Source organism: Dermacentor albipictus, chromosome 1, assembly GCF_038994185.2.
Source record: "Dermacentor albipictus isolate Rhodes 1998 colony chromosome 1, USDA_Dalb.pri_finalv2, whole genome shotgun sequence".
In the NCBI taxonomy this organism is placed as follows: domain Eukaryota; kingdom Metazoa; phylum Arthropoda; class Arachnida; order Ixodida; family Ixodidae; genus Dermacentor; species Dermacentor albipictus.
In genome coordinates, this window is record NC_091821.1 from 184085160 (window position 1) to 184106586 (window position 21427).

The following is a 21427-nucleotide window of genomic DNA, read 5'->3' on the forward strand; positions in this document are numbered from 1 at the left end:
ACACGCAGAAAGGGAGAGAGAGAGAAAAAGAAACCAACACACACAAAGGAATGTGGGATTGTCACAAGCGTTCAAGCAGGTCGCTTGATCGGAGGAACTTCAGTAGCGCCGTCGTCGCCTTTTGGTATGAAGACCGCATCTACCGAAACTACAATATCGTCTGCTCAGAAAGCGGCAGGTCGTCGAGGCGTGCCAGCGCTGTCACGAGCGAATGATCATGAGAGTTCGGGTTAGGCACTCAGTCACTCGAGTTGGGTAAGAGCCAATTTATCTAGGCCAAGTGGTCACAAGGTACCAACATCACGAGAAGGAATTTTCCAAACGAATAAATGTTCAGTTGGAGAGCACATGGCAGGCACCTCCACGTCTTCATGCATGATGCTGTATATCCCTAAATAAAAGAGCGTACAATCAGTGAATAGATTAAATTTGGCGGATAACAAATAAGCTAAGGGAGATGATGACTATGGAAACGAGCCGATGGAACACAATATGATAGGCCTAACGTCAGAGCTGCATTCACATGACGGGCCGGATTACCTTTTCAGTCCCCAGACTGGTAGCAGTGGGACTGAGCTACAGTGTTCAGCTGAGCTACAATTGTTGTCCCCAAAAGCAGCGCGACTGAGCTACAACGAATCGCGTCGCCTGTGCCGCTGGCAGTTGATCTGCGGTGTCGTACGCGGCGTGAATCAGGGGCACTGACCCATGTCAACATCGTCCGTGAAATGCTGTGCATCATGTGAACATAAAGACAGCGGTATAGATTATAAGCAAGCGGATGTAGCATGCATTTTAGTTGAGGCAGGCACGTAGCGAAATGTTTTTTCCGATGGAGGGAGGTATAGAAAATTACTTCACACCGCCGTTTTCGTACGGCGTGGCTTCTCCATGAAGGCGGGGATAACTTCGTCGACGCTGTCTGGTACCCAGTAAACGGACATGAGAGTCAGCCCATTAGGCGGCTCTGCAGCCGTCCGGTTCAGCAAACGTTCTTTTACTCTCTTTTGTATCGAGAAACTGCGTACTGCAGCAGGTGTCTTCACTTGGAGCGTTGCCAATATTTTGAGGAGCGTGTGAATCAACTTCCAGGAACAGGTGTCTGTCACATTCAACTAGAGCGTCCATACCGCACAGCGCGGCAGCTCTTATCCATGCATGGCCTACTATTTTTCCTTTTCCCATTCTCTTTTTAGTAAGGACATATGGCGTTATCGTATATTTGACGTATAACTTAAAGGTGGGCTGCAGAGGCTTAATGTTACCCTGCGTCGTGCCTTTTTAGGACAAACTGCAAGATCTGCAGTGTTGTCCAGTGGTTTGTAAAGCGGCGCCCAAGAGAGGTTCTCAGATTTTCGATATCGGGAATAAATCTGGCTCGCCTGTACTCCTCTGCAGAACTAGACGAATAATCGACCCGGTATTTCTGCTTGCCGACCGTGTACCCGTGGCACTTCACAGTTCACAACAAACTCGGTCGCTCTGGCCGCATCGAAATGAAGTTCCTCTGCTGTCTCGAGGGAAAAATGAAATCGCGAAATCGACACAAAACGCTCTTGGCCAAGTGAGAGCGAATTCTTTAGCGATAATGTCGTTACTGCCTTTGACAGTGCGTTGGGGAAATTAGTTTCTTTGCACGCGAGCAGGTGCGTGCCTATTGTTGTTGCATGCTGCGAAAGCGCTGCTGGTGTTCCTGAAGTCCAGTGATCTTAACGAAACTTTGTGAATGGCTTTGTTGTGTATGCTTGTGCTGGGGTAGGTGTTTGTGCTGTTTATGTGTTTATCGGAGCACTGTGTACACTGTAATTATCACCCACCGCTCACTGTAATTATCACCGACCAATAGACTAGCATGCAAGGCTATCAGTCGGGCTAATATATGCAGCTTACCATTAAAGCTTGCATCTCTCTCTTGCGGCGGAGAAATGGCTGCATCAATGCTTGAACTTGTTCTCCTTCGTCCACGAAAATGGGCGAAGAGGTTCATTTCGAAAGGGGGACCGGGGAGGTGGGGCGAGTGCCTCCCCCTACCTGATTACGTAAGTTAGTTCAGGTTATAAGAGAAAGAAGAGTTGTGCAGTACATGTGATATAGTCTATTAACCGGTTGTCTGTTAGAGTAACGGAAAGGGTGCGAGGGAAAGAGAGAAAAGGGCATTTATAATGTAGCAATAGCAGAGAGGTCGGCCGGTTTAGTTTTGTATCTGGCCTGCTCTCTGTGTAGCGAAAAGCAAAAAAAAGGGAAGTAAATAGAGAGAAAGAGTGCAGAGCGAGAAAGTGCAGATAGAGAAAGAGTGCGGGTGCCAGTGAATGGTAGATGCGGGCGCTGGCAGTAAGGGATGATGTAGAGTGTTGGGATCAAGAAGTTTGTAGGCACAGGATGCAAGCCGGCTGGCCCAAGACAGATGTAGTTAGATATCGCTGGGAGAGACTGTCGTCCTGCAGGTGGCATAAGATAGACTGAAGATGATGATGCTTAAGGGTGCGGTTCACCATTAAGAACTTCAGGCCGATAGCGAACTTAATAGAATCAGCGCGTTTAATGTATTCTTAGAGCTTATAAAAATTGGTTCATTGCAATGAAACCTCGCTTCTCGTTAGCCTAAGGCAGTTAGTGAAGCAGCCAGGCTGACGCTCCTTGACTTCTTTTTTAGAGCACAACTCTTAGCGTCGGCGTAACCGAGCGAACGAGCAAAGGATGAAAGAGTGAACGCGGAGCGCAGCGGGGGGTGAAGGATGCGAGGAGGAAAGCGGATGAGGAGGGTGCAGCGGAACCATGAAGCGGAAAGCGGAAGAGGGTATGGCGAAAGCGTGAGAAGAAAAGCGGAATGCGACGACGATGGCTACGAGATTGCGCCAGAGCAGCGCGCGTTGTCTGGGAGGTCCGTCTGTGGCGGCTGCTGTGAGTCGCGCCCACGCATTGCCCACGCGCTGCCTCTCGTGATCTCCCAATTATCGAGGCAGTCGCGCCAAACCTCACTCCGTTTGCAACGTGCCGTACAAGAGAGATTGTCCCCGCCAGCAATATATTGCGAAATGAAAACACGTATAGAGCTGCGCTCAAATTTCGCATTAGGAAGTGTCATAATCGTCGTTGAATTTGTTACTGGAACATAGCAGCGGCACTTGTCCTCCGCACATCCGAGTCGACTAGCGCGAGATTGATTGAGGAATGAGAGTTAATGGGGCCTCAAGAAGCAGCCTATCAAATATGACTGCATTCCCCCTCCTCGCCCCCCCCCCCCCCTTTTTATGGCGATGCCATCACGCGCTCACTGGTGCTCTGCACAGCCCGCCGAAGCACGAAACACATCGCACAGCCTTCGCAAAACATTGCCATTTGCGCTGACGCAAACTGCATATATTATAGCACTCTGCAAAACGGTTCAAAGATGTCGCAAGATGATGCCGCGGGGGCTCTCGATGCGTTACAGTGTTTGTGCAGCAGCACGCTCAGGAGAAGCATATTCCTATCGTCAAGAATGCGGGTTTAACGGGTCGTGACGAAGTATTGTCGAACGGGTCCTGCCGAACGAGCCTCATCAGTTATACAAGCACGGATAGCTCACGAGGCATCTTCCTTACCGTAAAGTTTGCTGCTGATCGCAATACTAAAGAGAATGAGTTAATACACCTCGTTACGTACAGTGCTCAGTTGTGTTAGCAGGAATGCACGAGCGCGTGGCCGTCGACAGATGCTGTACCGTCTCGTGATAACCACGTGCGTAATCGACAAGGGCACACGCATGAGCAGTGCCAGCCGGCCAGAGGTGAAGGAACGTGGGTGCACTCTCGTTAATAACACAAGTGGTTATAATAAGACATTGCCGCAGGTGTCGGCAGTCACGCGCTGAGCTCTGCACGACCGCATACTGCTGAAGAATTTGCCCTCGTAGCGTCTTGTCACCCCTACAGAACTCACAGGTTACTACGAATGACTGGTGATTCGGAACAGTGGAATTAGCGTTGATAATGTTGTTTGTGCTGCGAATAACGAGCGCATGTGTCTGATACTTAAATTTCTGATTAAATGCCGTTAAATGGCCTCATTTGAGATGCTACCCACGTTTGCAGTTATATATACTCCCTCTCTCTGGCCCCGTGCATTGTAGCGACGACTAGGGCTAGCGTCAGCCAATCAGTAGCGACAGCCGGCTGCATGTTACAGAGAATGGAGGAGGGCACGCCTACTGTGCGCTATTACTGACCCTTCTGTGCATTCAGCTGGTGGAGGTCGATCAGAGGCGACCTACACTACCGGAATACTTCTTTCCTGCTCTGGTTGGCTGACGCGAGCCATCGCTCTCGCTGCACTACACGAAGTCGTTGGGATGATGTATAACGGGAACCGGTCAAGACGCCGAGGGTCGGGCGCTGCTGGGAGGTTAGGCGACTCTGCTAATACGTCCCTGCGCCCTCCATTATGCGTACGAATATGAATAGAACATTTGCGAAACTCACGGAATCTAGAGGAAGTTTTCATGTGATATTGAATTTAAGGTGACGATTCTCTTCGCTTTAAATGGGGGAAGAGGTTCTGTCAAACGCAGCGTCCGGATTTGCATTACTTGTTGGCATTGCAGAGTAACTTTAATTTTTAGTGTGTTGAAGGTAATGTGATATTTGTCAATATTCGTACATTATATTAGAACATCAATCTAAACGATTCTTCCATCAGTCACTCGAATTTGAGTTTGTGTGTGTGTGTGCGTGTGTGTGTGAAAGGCTTTCTTAGAAGAAACAAACAAAAAGCCCCCAAAGAGTGAATTTTTGCCGGAAAGGAATTAAATGGGCGCCATTTGAGCAATATGGAGCTTGAAAGACAAGTACTGAGTGAAGCACACGATGGCACACGGCTTCACTCAATCATTGTCTTCTTGCGAAAACCCTGCACAGTATGAATTACCAGCTTGCTAAAGAAGCAGCAATTGGCCTCCATGCCCGTATAACTACGCCCTGTTCATTAATTCATTAATTCATTAATTCATTGCTTCATTCAAAGGAAATCATTGTGTTCGATACAGTGTATGCCTAACGGGAACACTACTGCTTCCGACATGTACGTGAATATTGTCTGACCGAGAACTTCATGGCATTCGCATCACCGTCACCACTGCCACCATATGATTAATCTTCCACCGCACACAGCTAATTAGAGTCAGTTTACTCATGTCAGTAATGAGGTAAATATACAAGAGATGTATATACAGAAGGACTTCTCGTGGTTGGAAACTGAATTGGGATCTCCTGTGCATGATGCCAAGCATTATTTAAACATAAAGGTAGGACAAGATATGAAACTTGCAACTATAAAATTCCGAAAGATGTCGTGACATACAAGTGATCTAAATACAACGTAAAGCAGTGAATACCTTATTTAAAATTAAAAACTACAAAGGTACACTTAAAAAATTAACAAGAAAGATGCAGGGAACAAATTGTAAAGACGCGAAGATTCAAGATATCGCACAATAAGAGATACTACAATTGGTAAGCGTATAGTTAAATTAGTCTGGAGTTGCTAAAGGAAAACGTTTTAGTTATGTTTGAAATCTGTGAGGTTTCTGCAACTTTGGGGGAAATGGTAGTGTGTTTTATAGTGATAAGGCTGAGAAATGTATTGACTTTGCCGTAGTTGGTGCGAACGTCGGATAAAATTAAGTTAATCCTTTCTGCAAACCCTGTATTGTTAGCATTAAAGAGAGATGTCTTTGGAATGGAGGTTACTGGAGCATTATCTTAATGTTCCAGAAATTTAAAATGGGACGGTTGTAGTTGACAAAATCGGTTACGCTCAAAGTATTAGTTTCTCGTAATAACTGAGTAGCGTTAATAGAGAGTTTTAGAATAGGGGCCCCAAATGTTTTGGGGCCCCAAAGAAATAACGTCGAAGCCACTGCGCATGCGCGAGACGCAAACTGCGTTTGGGTTTTGCGTTGGGAACGCTATTTCACCGATTTAGCGGAAGCCCAAATAGCAGCCCCAAAAGCTTTGCGTCAGCAAACATGGCGGCACCCATCGAAGCGACAGCTCTAACCTAGCACAAAACTGGGTTCTATTCGTGGTAACGCGTGAAGTTCGCAAGCTAGGAGAAGTGACTGCGGTTATCGCTTTCTCTAAACTAGCGTGTGTTATTAAGACTGATTCGTTAAAGCCCGCTGATTCCAAATTCGATTGTGGATTTTATGGCTCGTAGGCCTAACAAGGCTAAGCTTGGCTGGTGAAGGCACGAAAAGTTGGTTTGCTCAAAACTAAGCGCAAATAATTGTTTGCTGCTTAGAGAATAACCTCTAAATAAACGCGAATACACGCAAGTCAAAATTACAATTCCTATCAGAAAATGGTATATTTTATTTAATTATTTATAATAGCTTTTCTTTGACGCCGTAGTGGTGCTATCAGTGCAAGACGCTATCCGCAAACATAATCCCTATTCTAAAGCTCTCTAATGTCACGTTAGGAAAATGTTATATGATAGCAAAATTTTGAATGGCTTGCAGTGACATTAGGTGACTGTTATAAGTGTTTGCTCGTGATACAATGTCGTAGTTGAATGAGAATGAAGAAAAGCATAAAGAGGCGACATGAGAGTAACAAAGCGAGGAGCGTAACGAGCTTTAATTAGAATATGTATGTCATATGCCGTTTTCTGTTTTTATGTTAACTATGTGAAGGTGAAATTTTTGGTGACAATGAAATTCCGTACCTAAATACCTTCAGTGATCGGTTGCTGTGATCGAGTGACGGTTGACGGAAATGCAGTGAAGGTGTTCCGGGCGACGGCTGATGCAAAGTAAACATGACAAGTTTAGTCTTGTGATGAATAATTTACAGCTTATTTTGTTCCCACCATGTCAATATTTTCACAAGGTCTTCGTTCAGCTTTATTGTTGGCGATGTGGTCCACTAGTTTGAGTTCAATATACTTGTGTCGTCGGCGTACAGAATGCATTTAGTTGACGAGAGACAACCATAGGTATATCATTAAAAAAATCCGAGGATCCCTAAGCGCTTCCCATGAGTTGTGAATGCGGAAGCATTAATGTCAAATTGAACGTCGCTGAGAGGTCCTTCGAGTTTTGCGCTGCCAGCAATGCACCACAGCGGTACGTGCTGCCCGAGCCAGCAAGCAGCAGCAGCATCTTGCGGTGCCAACGCACCATCGATGCCAACCGACGCCATGCGCGACGAGGTGACAGAGGAAGCATGCAGCGGCCACCAAGGCCGGCAGGCGCGCGCCGTAGCTAACCCCTGTGGGGGTGAGAGAGAGAGAGGGAGGGAATGCGCTCCGGCTTCCAGCGAGACGGCGACACCCGGACGCGCGCGCAAAGAAAAAAAAAAGGTGCTATTTTGGGGCCCTATAACGCAAAACTATTCCAATATGTTTCTATTCCAATCTCGTGACGTCAACTTTGCGTAACCACCGACGCAAGCACCGGGCGCTCACCCGCAGGGTTGTCTGAACACACCAATAAAACACTCTCCTCGTTCATAGGAGGTCACTTTTGTTTGCTTAAAAAACGAATAACATTGCCTACACTGAGCGGCTTGTCATATCTAATTGGCTGACAAGAGGTGAGGAGAACGCTCAAGTGGAGAGGGATTCGATGGGGCAGAGCCAGTGCACTGAAAATCGATAACCGTATGAAGAGGGTAGTGCCGGAGTCTGCGATTGGTCTGCTCTCCCTTACTTAGCTTGCGGTGGCTGGTCGAAAATCGCGGTGGCATGCAACGGAAGCTTAGGAATGACGCTGAAACGGGCCCTCAGCAAAGAAGATTTGGCAGAATGAGGTGGTAAACGTGCCGAAAGTGCTCGAAGACGTTACACGGCCACGCAAGAAGTTTTATTATACGCAAATACACCCATGCTCTCCGGCAGGTGCGAGTAGCCAGCGACTGAGCGATCGGCGGCAGCCATCTTTTATTCCTTTCGGAACGGGGCAGCCTGCGGCTATTCAGAAGAACATTCAGTTTTGTTCGGCACATTAATGCATCTTTAATGCGTACACGTCACTTTGACGCGGTGAGTTTCAGTGGTTTTGTGACGTCGCGTGACAAGCAGGTGAAGTGGGTGCAGCCCGAAACCTTTTTACCGATAGCCGGGGACTAATGGCGAAAAGGCGTCGAATCAGAAATAACTGTTTTTCTTTTTTCTGTCAAATCATACATAATCAGTGTGTACAGATCATATCAGATGGGGAAGTTCAGCACAATGCGTTGGCGGGCTAGTTGGTGCGAATCAATGAATGCTTTGTTTAGCGCAAAACAAAGTATTCACAGATGGGGAGGTATCGTGGTTTTCGTGACATCGCGTGACAGACAGGCGAAGTGGGGGTGGTCGAAAAAAGTTTTTGAACAATCGTGGAGGGCTGATAGCAGAATTGGAATAGAAAAGTTTAGAATAGTTTTACGTTATAGCACCCTTGCTTGGGCAAAAAAGGATGTTCCACATTCCCCTCCCCCCCTCATCCCATGGCTCCGAGTGGCGCTGGCTAACACTCCTAGGGCTAGATCTAGTAAGCACAAATGCCCCAAGTTATTGGGCGTATTGAGAGCCGTCGCCGTAGCGCAATTGGCAGTGCAACGCACGCGCAATGCGGAGGTTGTGAGTTCGGCTCCCACCGGCGACCACGTTCGTCCACTTTCATTTCCCTTTTCTTCATTATTGTCTGCATCCCACTTTCAACCGCAGTTAAGTTCCCCGATGCTTTCCTTGGCTTCATTCTCTATTGGCTTTATGTGGTCAGCTACATTTGTCGTTACTTTTGAGCAGGTTTCAGAAATGGCAACGGCTTTATTTCTATCTTGCAAGTAACTGCGCATAAGTAGTAGTGGTGCATCGGTTATTCCAATGGCTCCGAGTTGGCTAATAGCAAGGCAAAGGAATCTTTGCGTGTACATGTAAATAATCGTTCCCAAACTGACGCAACTTGGGCAGGAGATTCTCGCTCTTTGCGAAACCCTAATGGGTGTCTGTGGAACCGCAGAGCGACCACTTCTTATGTGGCGTACGACTATGCTGCAGACGTCAGCGCTTAGCGCGAAACACGCGCCATGGTTCTCGGTCCCACCCGCGTCGTGCGACTCTCAGCGACGCGCGGGGTGACGCAGGCACGCGTCGCACGCGTCACACACGTGCGCGACGATCCGCGCTGCCGTCGGAGAGACGTTACCGCGCGCGCTGCCGGTTCTCGTAAAACCGTGCAGCGTGGTCGAAGCTGGAGCGAGCGTCGGTGATTCGGTCGTCGAGATCTCGAAGCTGCAGTATATGCGCGAACATAGGAATGCTTATTAATTGTGTTGTGCCACTTAACTGCAGCCAATCACGACTGACAACGAGACAAAAAAAAAAACCCACGCGCTGACAAAAAGTTGAGTCATTTCAGCATACGCTAAAGAGGATGAAAGCGAAAGCCTGCCCGCTCACGAGACATTCGTTAAATTACTAGACATTTTCGCTCTAATGCATTGTTGCTTTCTTTTACTTGTTTTCTCCCACCAAAGGTCGTGGGTTTGAGTGTGTTAATTAACTCTATCTTAATTACCACACCTTAATTAGCACCAAACGTGATGGGCTGGACTCTCGTACTTCATGAGGTGACATTGAATCCAACTTGGGAGATGTAGCCTGTTTTCCCATACCTCCTAGTCGGTTCGACTCCCACAAAGATCGAGGCCGGTTCCACCACAGTTTTGGTGCCACCGAATTTTGGTGCCATAATGCCGGACGGTCAAATTTTCGTCCCATGAGCCTTGTAAGGCTTTCGTCTTAATAATGTAATACAGCAATAGCTTCTTCTATTGTCGTGATTGCCCACCTCATAGCCTACGTCCGATCAGCTTCCGTTTCATGTGCGGACAGGGCTAGAACCAGCCGCCAGAATTCCATATTCTAACTCTATTCTTCTTCATGGCCCAAGTGGCAACTCAACTAAAGGGTGCCATTTGAATAGCTTGGCTAACGTTAGCTAGGACACGCCGTATATATACGGGCCCAGAGTCACGATGCCAACCCATGAGGAGGTCAAATGCTGTCTATTAATCTCAATTCTGTTTCATTCTTATCATTCACGGCTCTCGCGAGGCCGATGCTGGTGATAACGTACTATAAACGGGCTGTCGCTTAAGTCATTATAAATGTGCCCTTAGAGCTAGAATAAAACCGTGCCGCGTTATTCGGGCCAGGATTCGTCGATGTCCGCAGAAGGTTTTGCCAGGCTGCGCAGGTTGAGCGGAGCAAGGTGTCGAACGGTTCTGCCACCTCGCACGCGTCGCACTCTTTGCCGACACGCGTTCCGTCGAACGTCTTTGTTTCCCGCTCTTATTTCCTCGTAGCGGAATCATGAGACATCCATCACTTTCGCTGAAACTTTCCTCTATACGCTTTCTCTCTGTTCCAACGCCCGCAGAGCGCTAGCTCGCTCCAGCGAGCGACCGTCAGTCATTCAAGTGTTGTACTTGCACCACTCGGGCTTTTCTTTATTTTCTCCGTAAAACCGCTTTTCTCACCATTAGTACCTACGCGACTAACGGATGGCCGCCGCCATGAGGAACTTGCGCGACATTCACTCGGCACGACAAGCAATATGTACATGATTTAGCTCGAAGGTCGTCACTCGAAAAAAAAAAAACAAGTGCGACCGTCATCGTCGCGATACCTCCTCGCGATCTTGGTCTCCGAAGCGATAATACCTTCCCCCGTGTGCTGTACCTTGCAGAAATTTGAGCTTTCGGCATCGAGGACTCATCGTCCTCCGACGCCGCGCGCAGAAAGTGCTCTCTCGGATAGGCTAGTGAAGCTAAGCGTCGAAATCACCGTCGCGCTGATCTCGCGTCAGCATTTTTTTGTGTGTGTTTGCGCATTTATTTTACTGTCGTGGGACAGATAGTAGGATTACGTGGCTCCATCGTGGTGTGAATGTGTATATGAAAAAAAGTCTCAATGACACTGAATTTTATCATCATTATCATCACCACCACCACCACCACCACCACCACCACCACCACCACCACCACCACCACCACCACCACCACCACCACCACCACCACCATCATCATCATCATCATCATCATCATCATCATCATCACCATCATCATCATCACCATCATCATCATCATCATCATCATCATCATTATTTATTATGGAGAACTTTAATCAGTCCTAAGAGGAACTTTTATCTTGGGGCAACTTCAATTTTCCTATTAAAATACATGTAAATCACTGAAATTCTTTTGTGAGACAACAGCTCGACCAATTTGAATGAAATTTGTGGCATTTGAGAGAAATAGTTAAATTTAATGACTTTATTAGCAGGATTTTTGCTTGGAGCCCTGGATGTGTTAAGATTCCCGGAAACTGGTAAGCTTAAAAAAAATTGAAGCACGAAATTTGCAAATCCGCATATGTGCACCGAAAATAGGTATGGCAGTTAGAGAATTCAAAACAGACAAATTAAATATGTGAATTTAGAGGTTACCTGAAATTATTGCAGTGTTGCCGAGGGTATTGCAGAACTCCAACTCACAAATTAGTGGTACGTTTCAGAGCGCTGTATAATACGTGAATTTTGTGGTATTTAGATGTATTATTAAGTGCAGTTTGCATAATTGTAGAACCTTTTTTAAATTGTAACAGAATGGATAACTGGGCTAGTTGGGTCACTTGCATCTTGAAACTGTAAAAGCGCACAGAGACGAGAAACGAAGAGAGTGGACAGGACGAAGCGCTTTAATGTGTTACGAGTTAATTTGATAGTCGAGTTTCTTGAAATTTTGAAACCTACTAGAATTTTTCCTAAAGAATGGACGTCCTAAATGAAATATATGCTTCATACACTCACTATATTTTAACTTTTTCTTTTAAATGCAACACATTTCATAAAAATTGATACAGCGGGTGCCAATGTTGATGATGAAAACGTTTTATTTAAAGGAAAAGGAGAGGGGAGTTAGGAGAAGGGTGGTCGTATTCTTATTCCGGAATTCCGTTGGCTAAAGCCGCCGCCCTAGCTCTTTCAATGAGGGCTCGCTGGTCCTTGAGGGTTGAGCTGGACAGGGCTGCCTCCCATCCTTCCCACGTTGGCTATTTTATAGTTTCTAAGGCACTATTAACCTGGCAGGCCCCCATACCATATGGTACAACACTGCTTTCTGCCCGCAGAATTTACACTCGGCCGAAAAGGATTGTGGCTCAATAGCATGAAGCTTGACTGGGTTATTAAATTACATAGTTTGTAATCTTCGTAAATGACATTCTTCTGATTTGTCTAATCCCTTAGTCGGGCCCGGGTATTTTCGTCGCGATAAGCGCAAGTGGTGTAATAAGTCTGCATAAGTTATTAAAGGCACTGGGAAGTCCGAGTCTTCGGGGAGGGAGGAGGGACCCCGGGGGAGAAAAGCTCGGGCGGCAGCGTGTGCACGCTCGTTTCCCTCTACACCCTCATGACCTGGCACCCAGATCAGCTCTTTGCGCGAAGCGAAGACCCCAGATTGTTTGAGGATCCTGCAAGCTAGCGGTGCAATTCGGCCCCGCGTGTAATTTCTATATGCAGTTTGCGAGTCTGTAATGATGTATTCGGAACTAGGATGCGAAGCCACCATGGCGATCGCCACCTCTTCCAATTCTGCAATTTCCCCGTACCGAACAGAAAGTCCATTGACCGTTTACCCTTGATGCACCACCGATATTGTGGAGACTCCTCCCATCGGATCCACAGCATCCACGAAGAAGGCTCCCTCTAATTTAGAATAGATCTGGTCCATCTTCTTGGCTTTTGCCCTCCTCCTTGATCGATGATATTCTGGGTGCATGTTTTTAGAAAGGGGCAGTCTCGCGAATTTGCCCCTCCACTCTTTCGGAATGTCTTGTCTTGTTGCCGTATAGTAAGGACAGCTGATATTCAGGTCCTCCAGTACCTTGCGTCCCGTTTTCGTTCCTGCCAATCTGGAATATTGACTTAATAGGTGGGCCTCAATTATCTCATCTGTTGTATTGTGCACCTCCAACTGCAACAAGCGCTCTGTAGATGTTTTGACCGACAGTCCTAGTGCCTTCTTATATGCTGTTCTAAGCATGACATCGATATGCTTTAAATCGAACCTCCTCATCCGAAGGTACGAAGCCACGTACACAATTCTGCTGAGTATAAAGGCTTTGACCAACCGAAGAGTGTTGTTCTCCATCATCCCTTTCGTCTTATTGGTGATACGTGTGATCATTCGCATTACTTGTTCGCATGATGCACGGAGTTGAGTAATCATTGCTGCGTTGACACCCTTTTGTTGTTAACCAGTAGTCCCAGAATACGCACTGTCTCCACTTCAGGGATCGCAGCGTCGTACACCTTAATTTTGACCGGGGCTTCATCTTCTCGTCTGCGCATGATTAGAAGTGCCGATTTTTCCGGAGAGCAGCGCAGTCCGTACTCCTCGGCATATTTTTGGACTGTCGAAGCAGCCTCTAGGAGCGCCTCTTCCACCTGCCCCAGACTGCCCTTCGTCACCTAGACCGTGATGTCATCTGCATAGATGGCGTGCCGAATTCCTTCTATGCGATCGAGTTCCGGCAAATTGATAACGGCAATATTGATGAGCAGAGGGGAGAGGACTGCTCCTTCTGGCGTACCCTTAGTGCCCATAGGGATTGGCTGGGACCTAAAATCTCCAATTCTTACATGAGCTTGTCTGTCTAGTAGGAAGTCTCAGATGTATTCAAAAGTCCTTCTTCCACACTGTGTCTTCCGAAGGTTCTCCAGGATCTTTGAGTGCTTCACATTATCGAAAGCGCCCTTGAGATCTAGGGCTAAGATGGCTCTGCTACTGCGTTTGTTGGGTGGGTCAATAACTTCCATCTTGAGCTGCAGCAGTACGTCTTGCGTGGATAGGCGCTCCCTGAAGCCAAACATGGTGTGGGGCATGTAATCGTTTTCCTTCAAATGCGCTGAAAGTCTAGCATGCACTGCTTTCTCCATCAGTTTGCCGGTACATGAAGTGAGCGAAATCGGACGGAGGTTTTTAATATTTACCTCTTTGTTCGGCTTAGGGATAAAGCTGACGTCTGCCGATTTCCATGCCAGGGGCAGCCAGCCAGCTCTCCAGCACTCATTGATATAATCTGTCAGCTGGCCTAGCATCTTCTTGTTCATGCTGGCGAGCAAGCCGACCGTAATTTTGTCATGTCCTGGCGTCGTACCTCTTCTCATGGTTAGTAGCGCCGCCGGTATTTCTTCTACTTCGAAGTCTCTGTCGAGTTCTGGATTATCTTTGCCTTGATACTGCAACACAGGCTTGTCATCTTTAGTCGTACAGAGGTATTTGCTCGTCAGGGCTGCCACCAGCTGCTCATCCGTACCCTCATAGCCATGGAGGGCTCTCTGGAGGTTCCGCTGCTGCTCTCCGCTCGTCTTGCTGGGCTCGATGAGGCATCGCAGGAGGCTCCACGTGGACTTGACTCCAAGCCTGCCTCTCAATGAGTCGCACTTGATTAGCCAGTTGTCCTTGGCTAAGGTCCACGTGTATTCCGCTGCTTGTCGTGTAATTTCAGCGATCTTGCATGATTTTAAGCTTGCGATTGTGTTTTTGCTCCTTCCACCTTCTGGTGAGGCCTCTCCTGGTCTCCCAGAGGTGGAGCAGGTGGTTGTCGACTGCCGAGACATCCTCTGAGGTGTGCAGAGTTCTCGTGACTTTCTCTCTGCAGCTAGCAGCGCCTCAGCCCATTGCTCATAATCTTCAATAGGCGAGTCGAGTTGAGAACCTTGGACTCTTGAAAAAGCGACCAATCCGTAAGCCGGGCTTGTCCCTTGTGTTTACTATGCTTGTTGTGGTCTAGGCGAATCCGGAGTATATAATGTTCACTGCCTAAGGTTTGATGCGTATTTTGCCACTCGCAATTTTTAACATTTTTGACTAGCGTTAAATCGGGGCATGTGTCCCTTGAAAAGCTATTGCCTATTCTTGTAGGATGCTGCGGGTCCGTCAGAATAGTAAGAGCCATATCCGGTATTGCTGCTGCCAATTTCTTGCCTTTTGCGTCCTCGTTGTTGTAACCCCAAAGAAAGCTGTGCGCGTTAAAATCCCAACTATTTATACGTTCCCGCGTATTTAGATAGCAGCTTCCGAGATAATGCAAGCTTCCTCTTTCTTCGCGCCAGCAGCACAACGCGGACAATACCGTTCTTTGTGACATACTTTCATAAGGAAGGTTTGACAGTAGGGAATCACTGGCCCGCCTGAATATCTAAATATGGCTGCCAAGTTTGAAGCTTTTAGCCCGTGGGGTTTCTTCGCGCACGTTTGCTTGTACGTGGATAGCCCCCTTGTCGAAACGTTGACTTCCGCGACGACATTCCTTGTTCGATCACTGTTGATCCATTCAAATCTCAAAAACTGTTGTCTTATTTGCATTACTGTGAACCTAGGATATTATTTTTTCCGTTATACTTGTGAAGATTGAAAAAGAAGAAAAATGTAGAAAAAAATATTATTGAAGCAGATATGTCGCACGCTTCCTGAGGTATACACTCGATAAGCGCCTCTCGCTAGTAGAAGGATTCCGTACACTCAGTTAATCCTTAGGGCGCACCGAAAATATTTCAGCGTACGCAAGCACTCTTTAATCCCCCCCCCCCCCTTCCCCTAGAAATGGGGCCTCATTAGTCTCACATTTAATACTGCCTGTCATGCTCTCAGCAGTGCTTCGTTCAGCTCGATCTGTTTAATAGAAAACTGCTTCATCTAAAATTTCCAATTCGCCGAAACCAGCCCTACACTCCGCAATTATGCAGGTGTCGAACGGCACGGCTCCAGTAGGTGTGCATATAGTAGGCGCATTTGTTGACTCTCCGCAGACTCTGCGCAACCTGTAGCATGCGCAGCTAGCGACCTTTCAACGTTGCGCGAGCGTAGAACATGTAAGTAGCGCGTCAGTAGCTGTGCGTTGACCAACCCTAATCCCGACAGCAGCCGCGGCTGCGTAGGCGCAATGGCGGAGATATTTCCTAATCGGCGGAACCTAGCCTCTATGCCAACTTTCGAAATGCCGTGAAAGCATCATTGGACTGAACCTTTATCGGCGCTGATTGTGGAGCTACATCTTCAGGTCTTGGGTTGCTGGATCAAAGTTACCGGAACAATTTATTAAGCATTCCTTTCGTTTTGCCGGCTTTGTGAATACCCTCAGACAACCAATCGTTCACTTTTCACATGCTGCGGCGCACCGAAGGGGTTGTTTCACCTTTTTTTTTCGCCAGTGTATCTAGTAATTAAAACGAAGGAAGCATACAAAGCAACTGGATTCTTGAGTTGAAAGTTCATTTTGGACGGACTGTATAAATTACGAAGTAACGCTTAAAACAAGACACACAAGCTTAAGCGATACTTTTCTGTGCAATTCAGTGTAACCCGCATGACTGAAAAATAAAAATAAAAGTTCCATCAACTACTTAGCAGCAAGTAGGAAGAGGAATAAATTCGTAGTAATCGCTGTCACACATCAGGTGTAGTTGAAATTGCGCATTCTCAAGTAGAAGATCAGAACATGTGCCGTACATATACGTACACTTAGTCAAAGTTTTCGAAATTAGGCTGCCCAGTTAGAGGACAATGTTCGAATAGAAACGCTGGCAGCCTATGCTTTTCCCCCCCACTTCTTTACGTCCATGTAGAGAGAAGTGCTAGAGGAATGGCAGATGCTGCGATGCACATGATCACGCCCGTCCGCACGTTTCCTTGAAGTTGAGAACCCTGTGGATACAGCTAGAGTTATTTCAAGCCGCTTTTTTGTTTGACTCGTGTTTATTGAATATTGTCTTCAGTGAATATAGTCTGGCGGGTTCTGCCGTGAATAAGGTAAAATTTTCTGGGCTTACAGCACTAAGTAACGTTATGTGATCGTGCTAACGCTGTTATTGTACCATTTACTTTTATATTTGTTTATTCTTGAATGATTAGTTCTTGTGGGAAAGTTAGCGAAAATACTTGGCAATATTCATTTTCACCCAACTTTATCAATCGAATTGATTGATCTATCTTCAAGAAAGCAAGTAAACAAACAAACAAACAAACAAACAAACAAACAAACAAACAAACAAACAAACAAACAAACAAACAAACAAACAAGCGAATTTCCGTGGACTTGGGGAGGAGGGCGTTCGTGCAATTATGACACTATGCTGTTGTGCCCACTTTGAAGATGCCGTCATTTGGCTTCTATTATATCGTATTATTTGTGCGCAAACATGGATATAATGAATCTCGTTGTGAAGTTGTCTCTGTAACTATTCACTAACACCTTCACTGCCTTCAACAGCAAGGTCACTTTGCACAGATTCTTAATAAAACCACACAACGAAGTTACGAGCCTATGGAATATTATTCACAAAATACTGGAACGGTGTGTGTACTCCATTCGAAGCAATCATGTTGAGGTTCGCATCCGTTACGGTTTCGTTGCTGAATAGCCGGCAGTTTGGTAAATAGCCATTGCTAACAGCGAAGCCATTTACTCTACCAAGTTAGGTATTTTCCCATATTCCTAAGGGTCAAACTAACACGAATTTTAAAGCAATTCGACATTTCAGGAGTCACTTGTCAATACTATATCCGCACTGGTATCTCTTTGAAGCGTTTATTTTTCTCCCTTGCGACGTTCTCGCTTGTCCGAAAGAGCGGCGGTACGCGCATTAGAATGAAGGTACGGACAGTAAGTACACCGCCATCAGGAAATGCACGTGTGGCTCGCGGTTTCGCTTTCTCTCCGAAGGCCAAAAGAAGAAAAAAAGAAGAAGAAAAAACACATTCCTCGTCTGGTGCCTGTCCGAATGATAGCAGCCCCCCCGCATTACTTCAGCGCGAGACCATCTATGCCGCTCAGGTAGAGAATACAAGGAACTTGGGAATAGCGCTGAGTAAAGGACGCGCGTAGTCGCATTGGGCGATGCACATTTCGGAACTGGAGAAAATGACCAGCCGTTACCGGACGCCACCGAGCCACATGCCGTCCGTTTCTCTCAAGGCCGTGGCGACGGGGTTAGAACGTACGCAATCTCTGCCGTCGCCTACCGTCTCATTAAGACGTGGCCTTAACGCACTCCTCGCGTGTTCGGGACACGTAAAGCATTGTCAGATCATCACGTGTGCGTTGCTTCATGCACTCTCACACAGTGCCGACCACAGAGGCAGCTACGTGCATACGCCATATAAGCGATGTAATGGCGAGTACAGAAGTACCTGGCATTATCCTTTCAATGAAGGCTGAACTAGCAAGTAGGGGTTGGTTAACTAGTTATGTGAAGTAATGCGAATGACGCGGAAAGGGAAGGAACTTAACCGTGGCTGCGCAGATGTTGGTTCAACTTATCTGATGACATGGATATTATGTTGGCAACATAGCAATATATATATAACCTTCGCCCAAAGAGAAAGAAATACCCTTGCCCGTCTGCCTAATCGATGTTTCTCCTTAGCAAAAACCATACACGCAATAATTATATGTTCAGATGCAGTCAATCATAGTGGAGCATTTATAACGTGAACGAAGTAAGCTTCTTCATGAGGCGGTGGGCGTCATTGAGGGGAGTATACGTGATAGCATACGCATGTAGGCAAGATGGAAAAGCATCTATAGTTGTCAGGAAAGCCCCCGATTAAGCATGCTGCAACGCGTGTATAATTCTAGCGGGGTTAATAGTTTAAGATTCTTTTGAAAGACACAGCTCTTGGAAGGATAGTTAAACATATTGTGTAACTAAACGTGAGAGACAGAAATAATAACAGGAAGCCCTTACCAGAAGAAAAATGCTGAGCGCTCAGTTTCGCGCTGACTTAGGTGGAAAAGCGGTCCTACACGATCCACTTCTTTCGCACAAACTTTACCCTTTACTTGCACGAACCATACCCCGCAGCTTTGTTTCGTCATCGTCTGTGCCTGTGTGCGTTGTGTTTTTAGTTATTCACCTTCAACCATTCACCAACTGGCCCAGATTTCGACCTTGTTGTTTTCCCTTTACGCTGTAAACCATGCTCTGTGCACTAAGGTGGCATCATGGGAGGCAGCTTTTGGATTGCATCTTCAGTAACTTGACACAAACTTTCTGTTTGCTTATGTGATACGGAGCTTCACGTCCGACCACTGGCCGCTATACCGGACCGTCACCACTGGCGTATGCACGAGTTCAACACCGAAATGAGGTTTAGCATGCCGCCCAAGATAAAATGCTGAGAAACAAGTCTGGTGAACAGAATGCGACTTGGTGTGACAATCACACGGCGCTATGCTAACCAGCCGAGACTGCGACCACCGCTATGCACCGGAGACAGCAGCACACACGTTTTGCGGCGGTTCAGCATACACGACCAGGCAACAGACTATGGCCTCTTTTCTGGACACCATCAGCGCCAGCCCATTCCCGCAGGACTTTATTTTTGTGCCCTTGGCTCCGCCCGGGATAATCTCTTACAGCACGCGCCAGGATACAATTGCTGCTATCCAAAAATAAATATTTAGAACTATTTGATGATTACGGCATGTTTAACGCTTCAAAGTCGGATTGTGGGCTATGAAGTGCCAGTAGTTAGAGACTGCGATTTAATGTCGGCAATCTTAGATTGTTTCACGTGCCTACCATTAACGAGAGCTTTCTTTTCTTTTTGGCGTTTTCTCACAGTCGTAACGTGGTCGTCGTGACGGCCGGGTTTGGACATTGTGATATTGTGCTCTGCAGCAGAACGATATAGCCACTGATGCAACGCCATGTATATGTCGATAAAATATTAAACGCCGAGAACCCGAAAAGAAACAAAACGGCAGAAGCGCTGAAGACAGGCCGAGTTTCTTAAAGGACCGGCGAGAATAGACACAACCCAAAAGGAGTGGAGAACACGGCGCCGACGTTTTATTTTAACGCTGTAAGTTTGCTTTAACAGGATGAAGGACTAGAACGAAACGATGATTCGATTTCTATCCTGCTGCAAACCGGCCCTCCTTCTCATAGAGTACGCTACAATAATTGCTAGAGGGAACTGAACTCTGGCGCTGCAGTCGTGCAGCCACCATGGGAACGATGGGTAGTACATGGATTTGTCTGATCTTCCTGCTTCTGGATTCAGACGTTCTGGTGGCTTTGTTTATTAAGGTTTGCCTGCCTTCATTGTTCTGAATTCCAGAGCAATCTAATATTCTCTAAGTGCAGAAGACTATACGAACAAGCACAATCGATACTAATTGCAGCGGTTCAGCCGGTCGAGGTGGCCAAATCGAAACGTGCCAAGCATCTCAGCGCGCTAGCTCGCTCGTAAGAAATTCATGAAGGCATTATATGCCACTTGTCGATGCGTGCGTCCGTGGTGTAATGATTTCGGTATCGGGCTTCAGTGCTAAAGGCCCCGCGTTCTAATCATGCCGTCGGACAATTTAAATAATCTTGATTTAATTATTTATTATACAGTACTGTGTTAAAAATGACGAGTTTACAAGGTCACGAAGCCGTGTGAAGCCAGAAAGGCAAAGTTTAAGCAAATCCATGGACTACCCATAATTCCTATGCTGGCTAAAGCTACTCGCCTGCAGCTCCCGTAGACACTAACGCCAGCGTTTCTTCTAGCAAATATCGTATGAAACTCTATGTTTCTTCTTATTCATCGCTGGCTAAGTAGATGTCCATGTGTATTCCTTCCGATGTCAGCTTATGTTGGCGCTGCGGATGACGGAATATAATAGAATTGATCGAAAAGAATCGTCGCAATATAGCGCAACAGCATTCTTACTTTGTCCGAACCATACAATTCCACTTGTTTTTTTTTTTAGTGAATGCCACTATCACTGTTTCCTTTGCGTGCAATCAAGCGTTGTTATTTTGTTGTTTCAGATACTGTTCAACTTGAGGTTGGCTGTTTACAACATATCGAGGTGAGTGAGGGTCAACCAGTGCAATTTTAATAAACTAATTCATTAATTAATACAAACTGGAGCCCTATTAGAGGGCTTTAGCAGAAGTGGGAAAAATTAGAGAACAGCAAACGACGAGGCAAACAGAAGCAAATAATCGAAGCAGTTAACATAGGCAAGCTTACTCGAGCAAAGAAAAAAAATAATACAGGTAAATCAAATTTTGTATTAAGCAAGGCACTCTGTTATGACGACGAAAACCTAATTTAATGGCAAGAAACCAACCGTACTGCACAATGAATAGTATCGGACAATGAATGAAAAGTTGCGGACAAAGAACCAGTGCCACAGGAAACAAATCGAAACGTCATTGCACCAACTGTTGTAGGATTATAAGATTGGTTAGTAATCTTGCAATGAGTTTAAATGCGCACTCAACGACTGCTCATCTATGTTTTGCAATATCTCACATGAATATTTGGAACGGTTTTATGTGGAGATCGCGCGAGTACGCGACATGGCAGTTTTTACATAAAATTGTTAGCAA

At 46.4% G+C, this 21427-nt stretch overlaps 1 protein-coding gene across 3 annotated transcripts in view; it reads left to right on the top strand.

The window, feature by feature from the left end:
- LOC139053612 (diacylglycerol O-acyltransferase 1-like) overlaps nucleotides 1–21427 on the top strand; it is an 87203-nt gene that overhangs the window by 15256 nt on the left and 50520 nt on the right. For all 3 annotated transcript variants that reach the window (XM_070530511.1, XM_070530510.1, XM_070530509.1), the window contains exon 3: nucleotides 20861–20901. In XM_070530511.1, the coding sequence (XP_070386612.1) occupies nucleotides 20861–20901 (41 nt within the window). The remainder of the gene's footprint in view (nucleotides 1–20860; nucleotides 20902–21427) is intronic.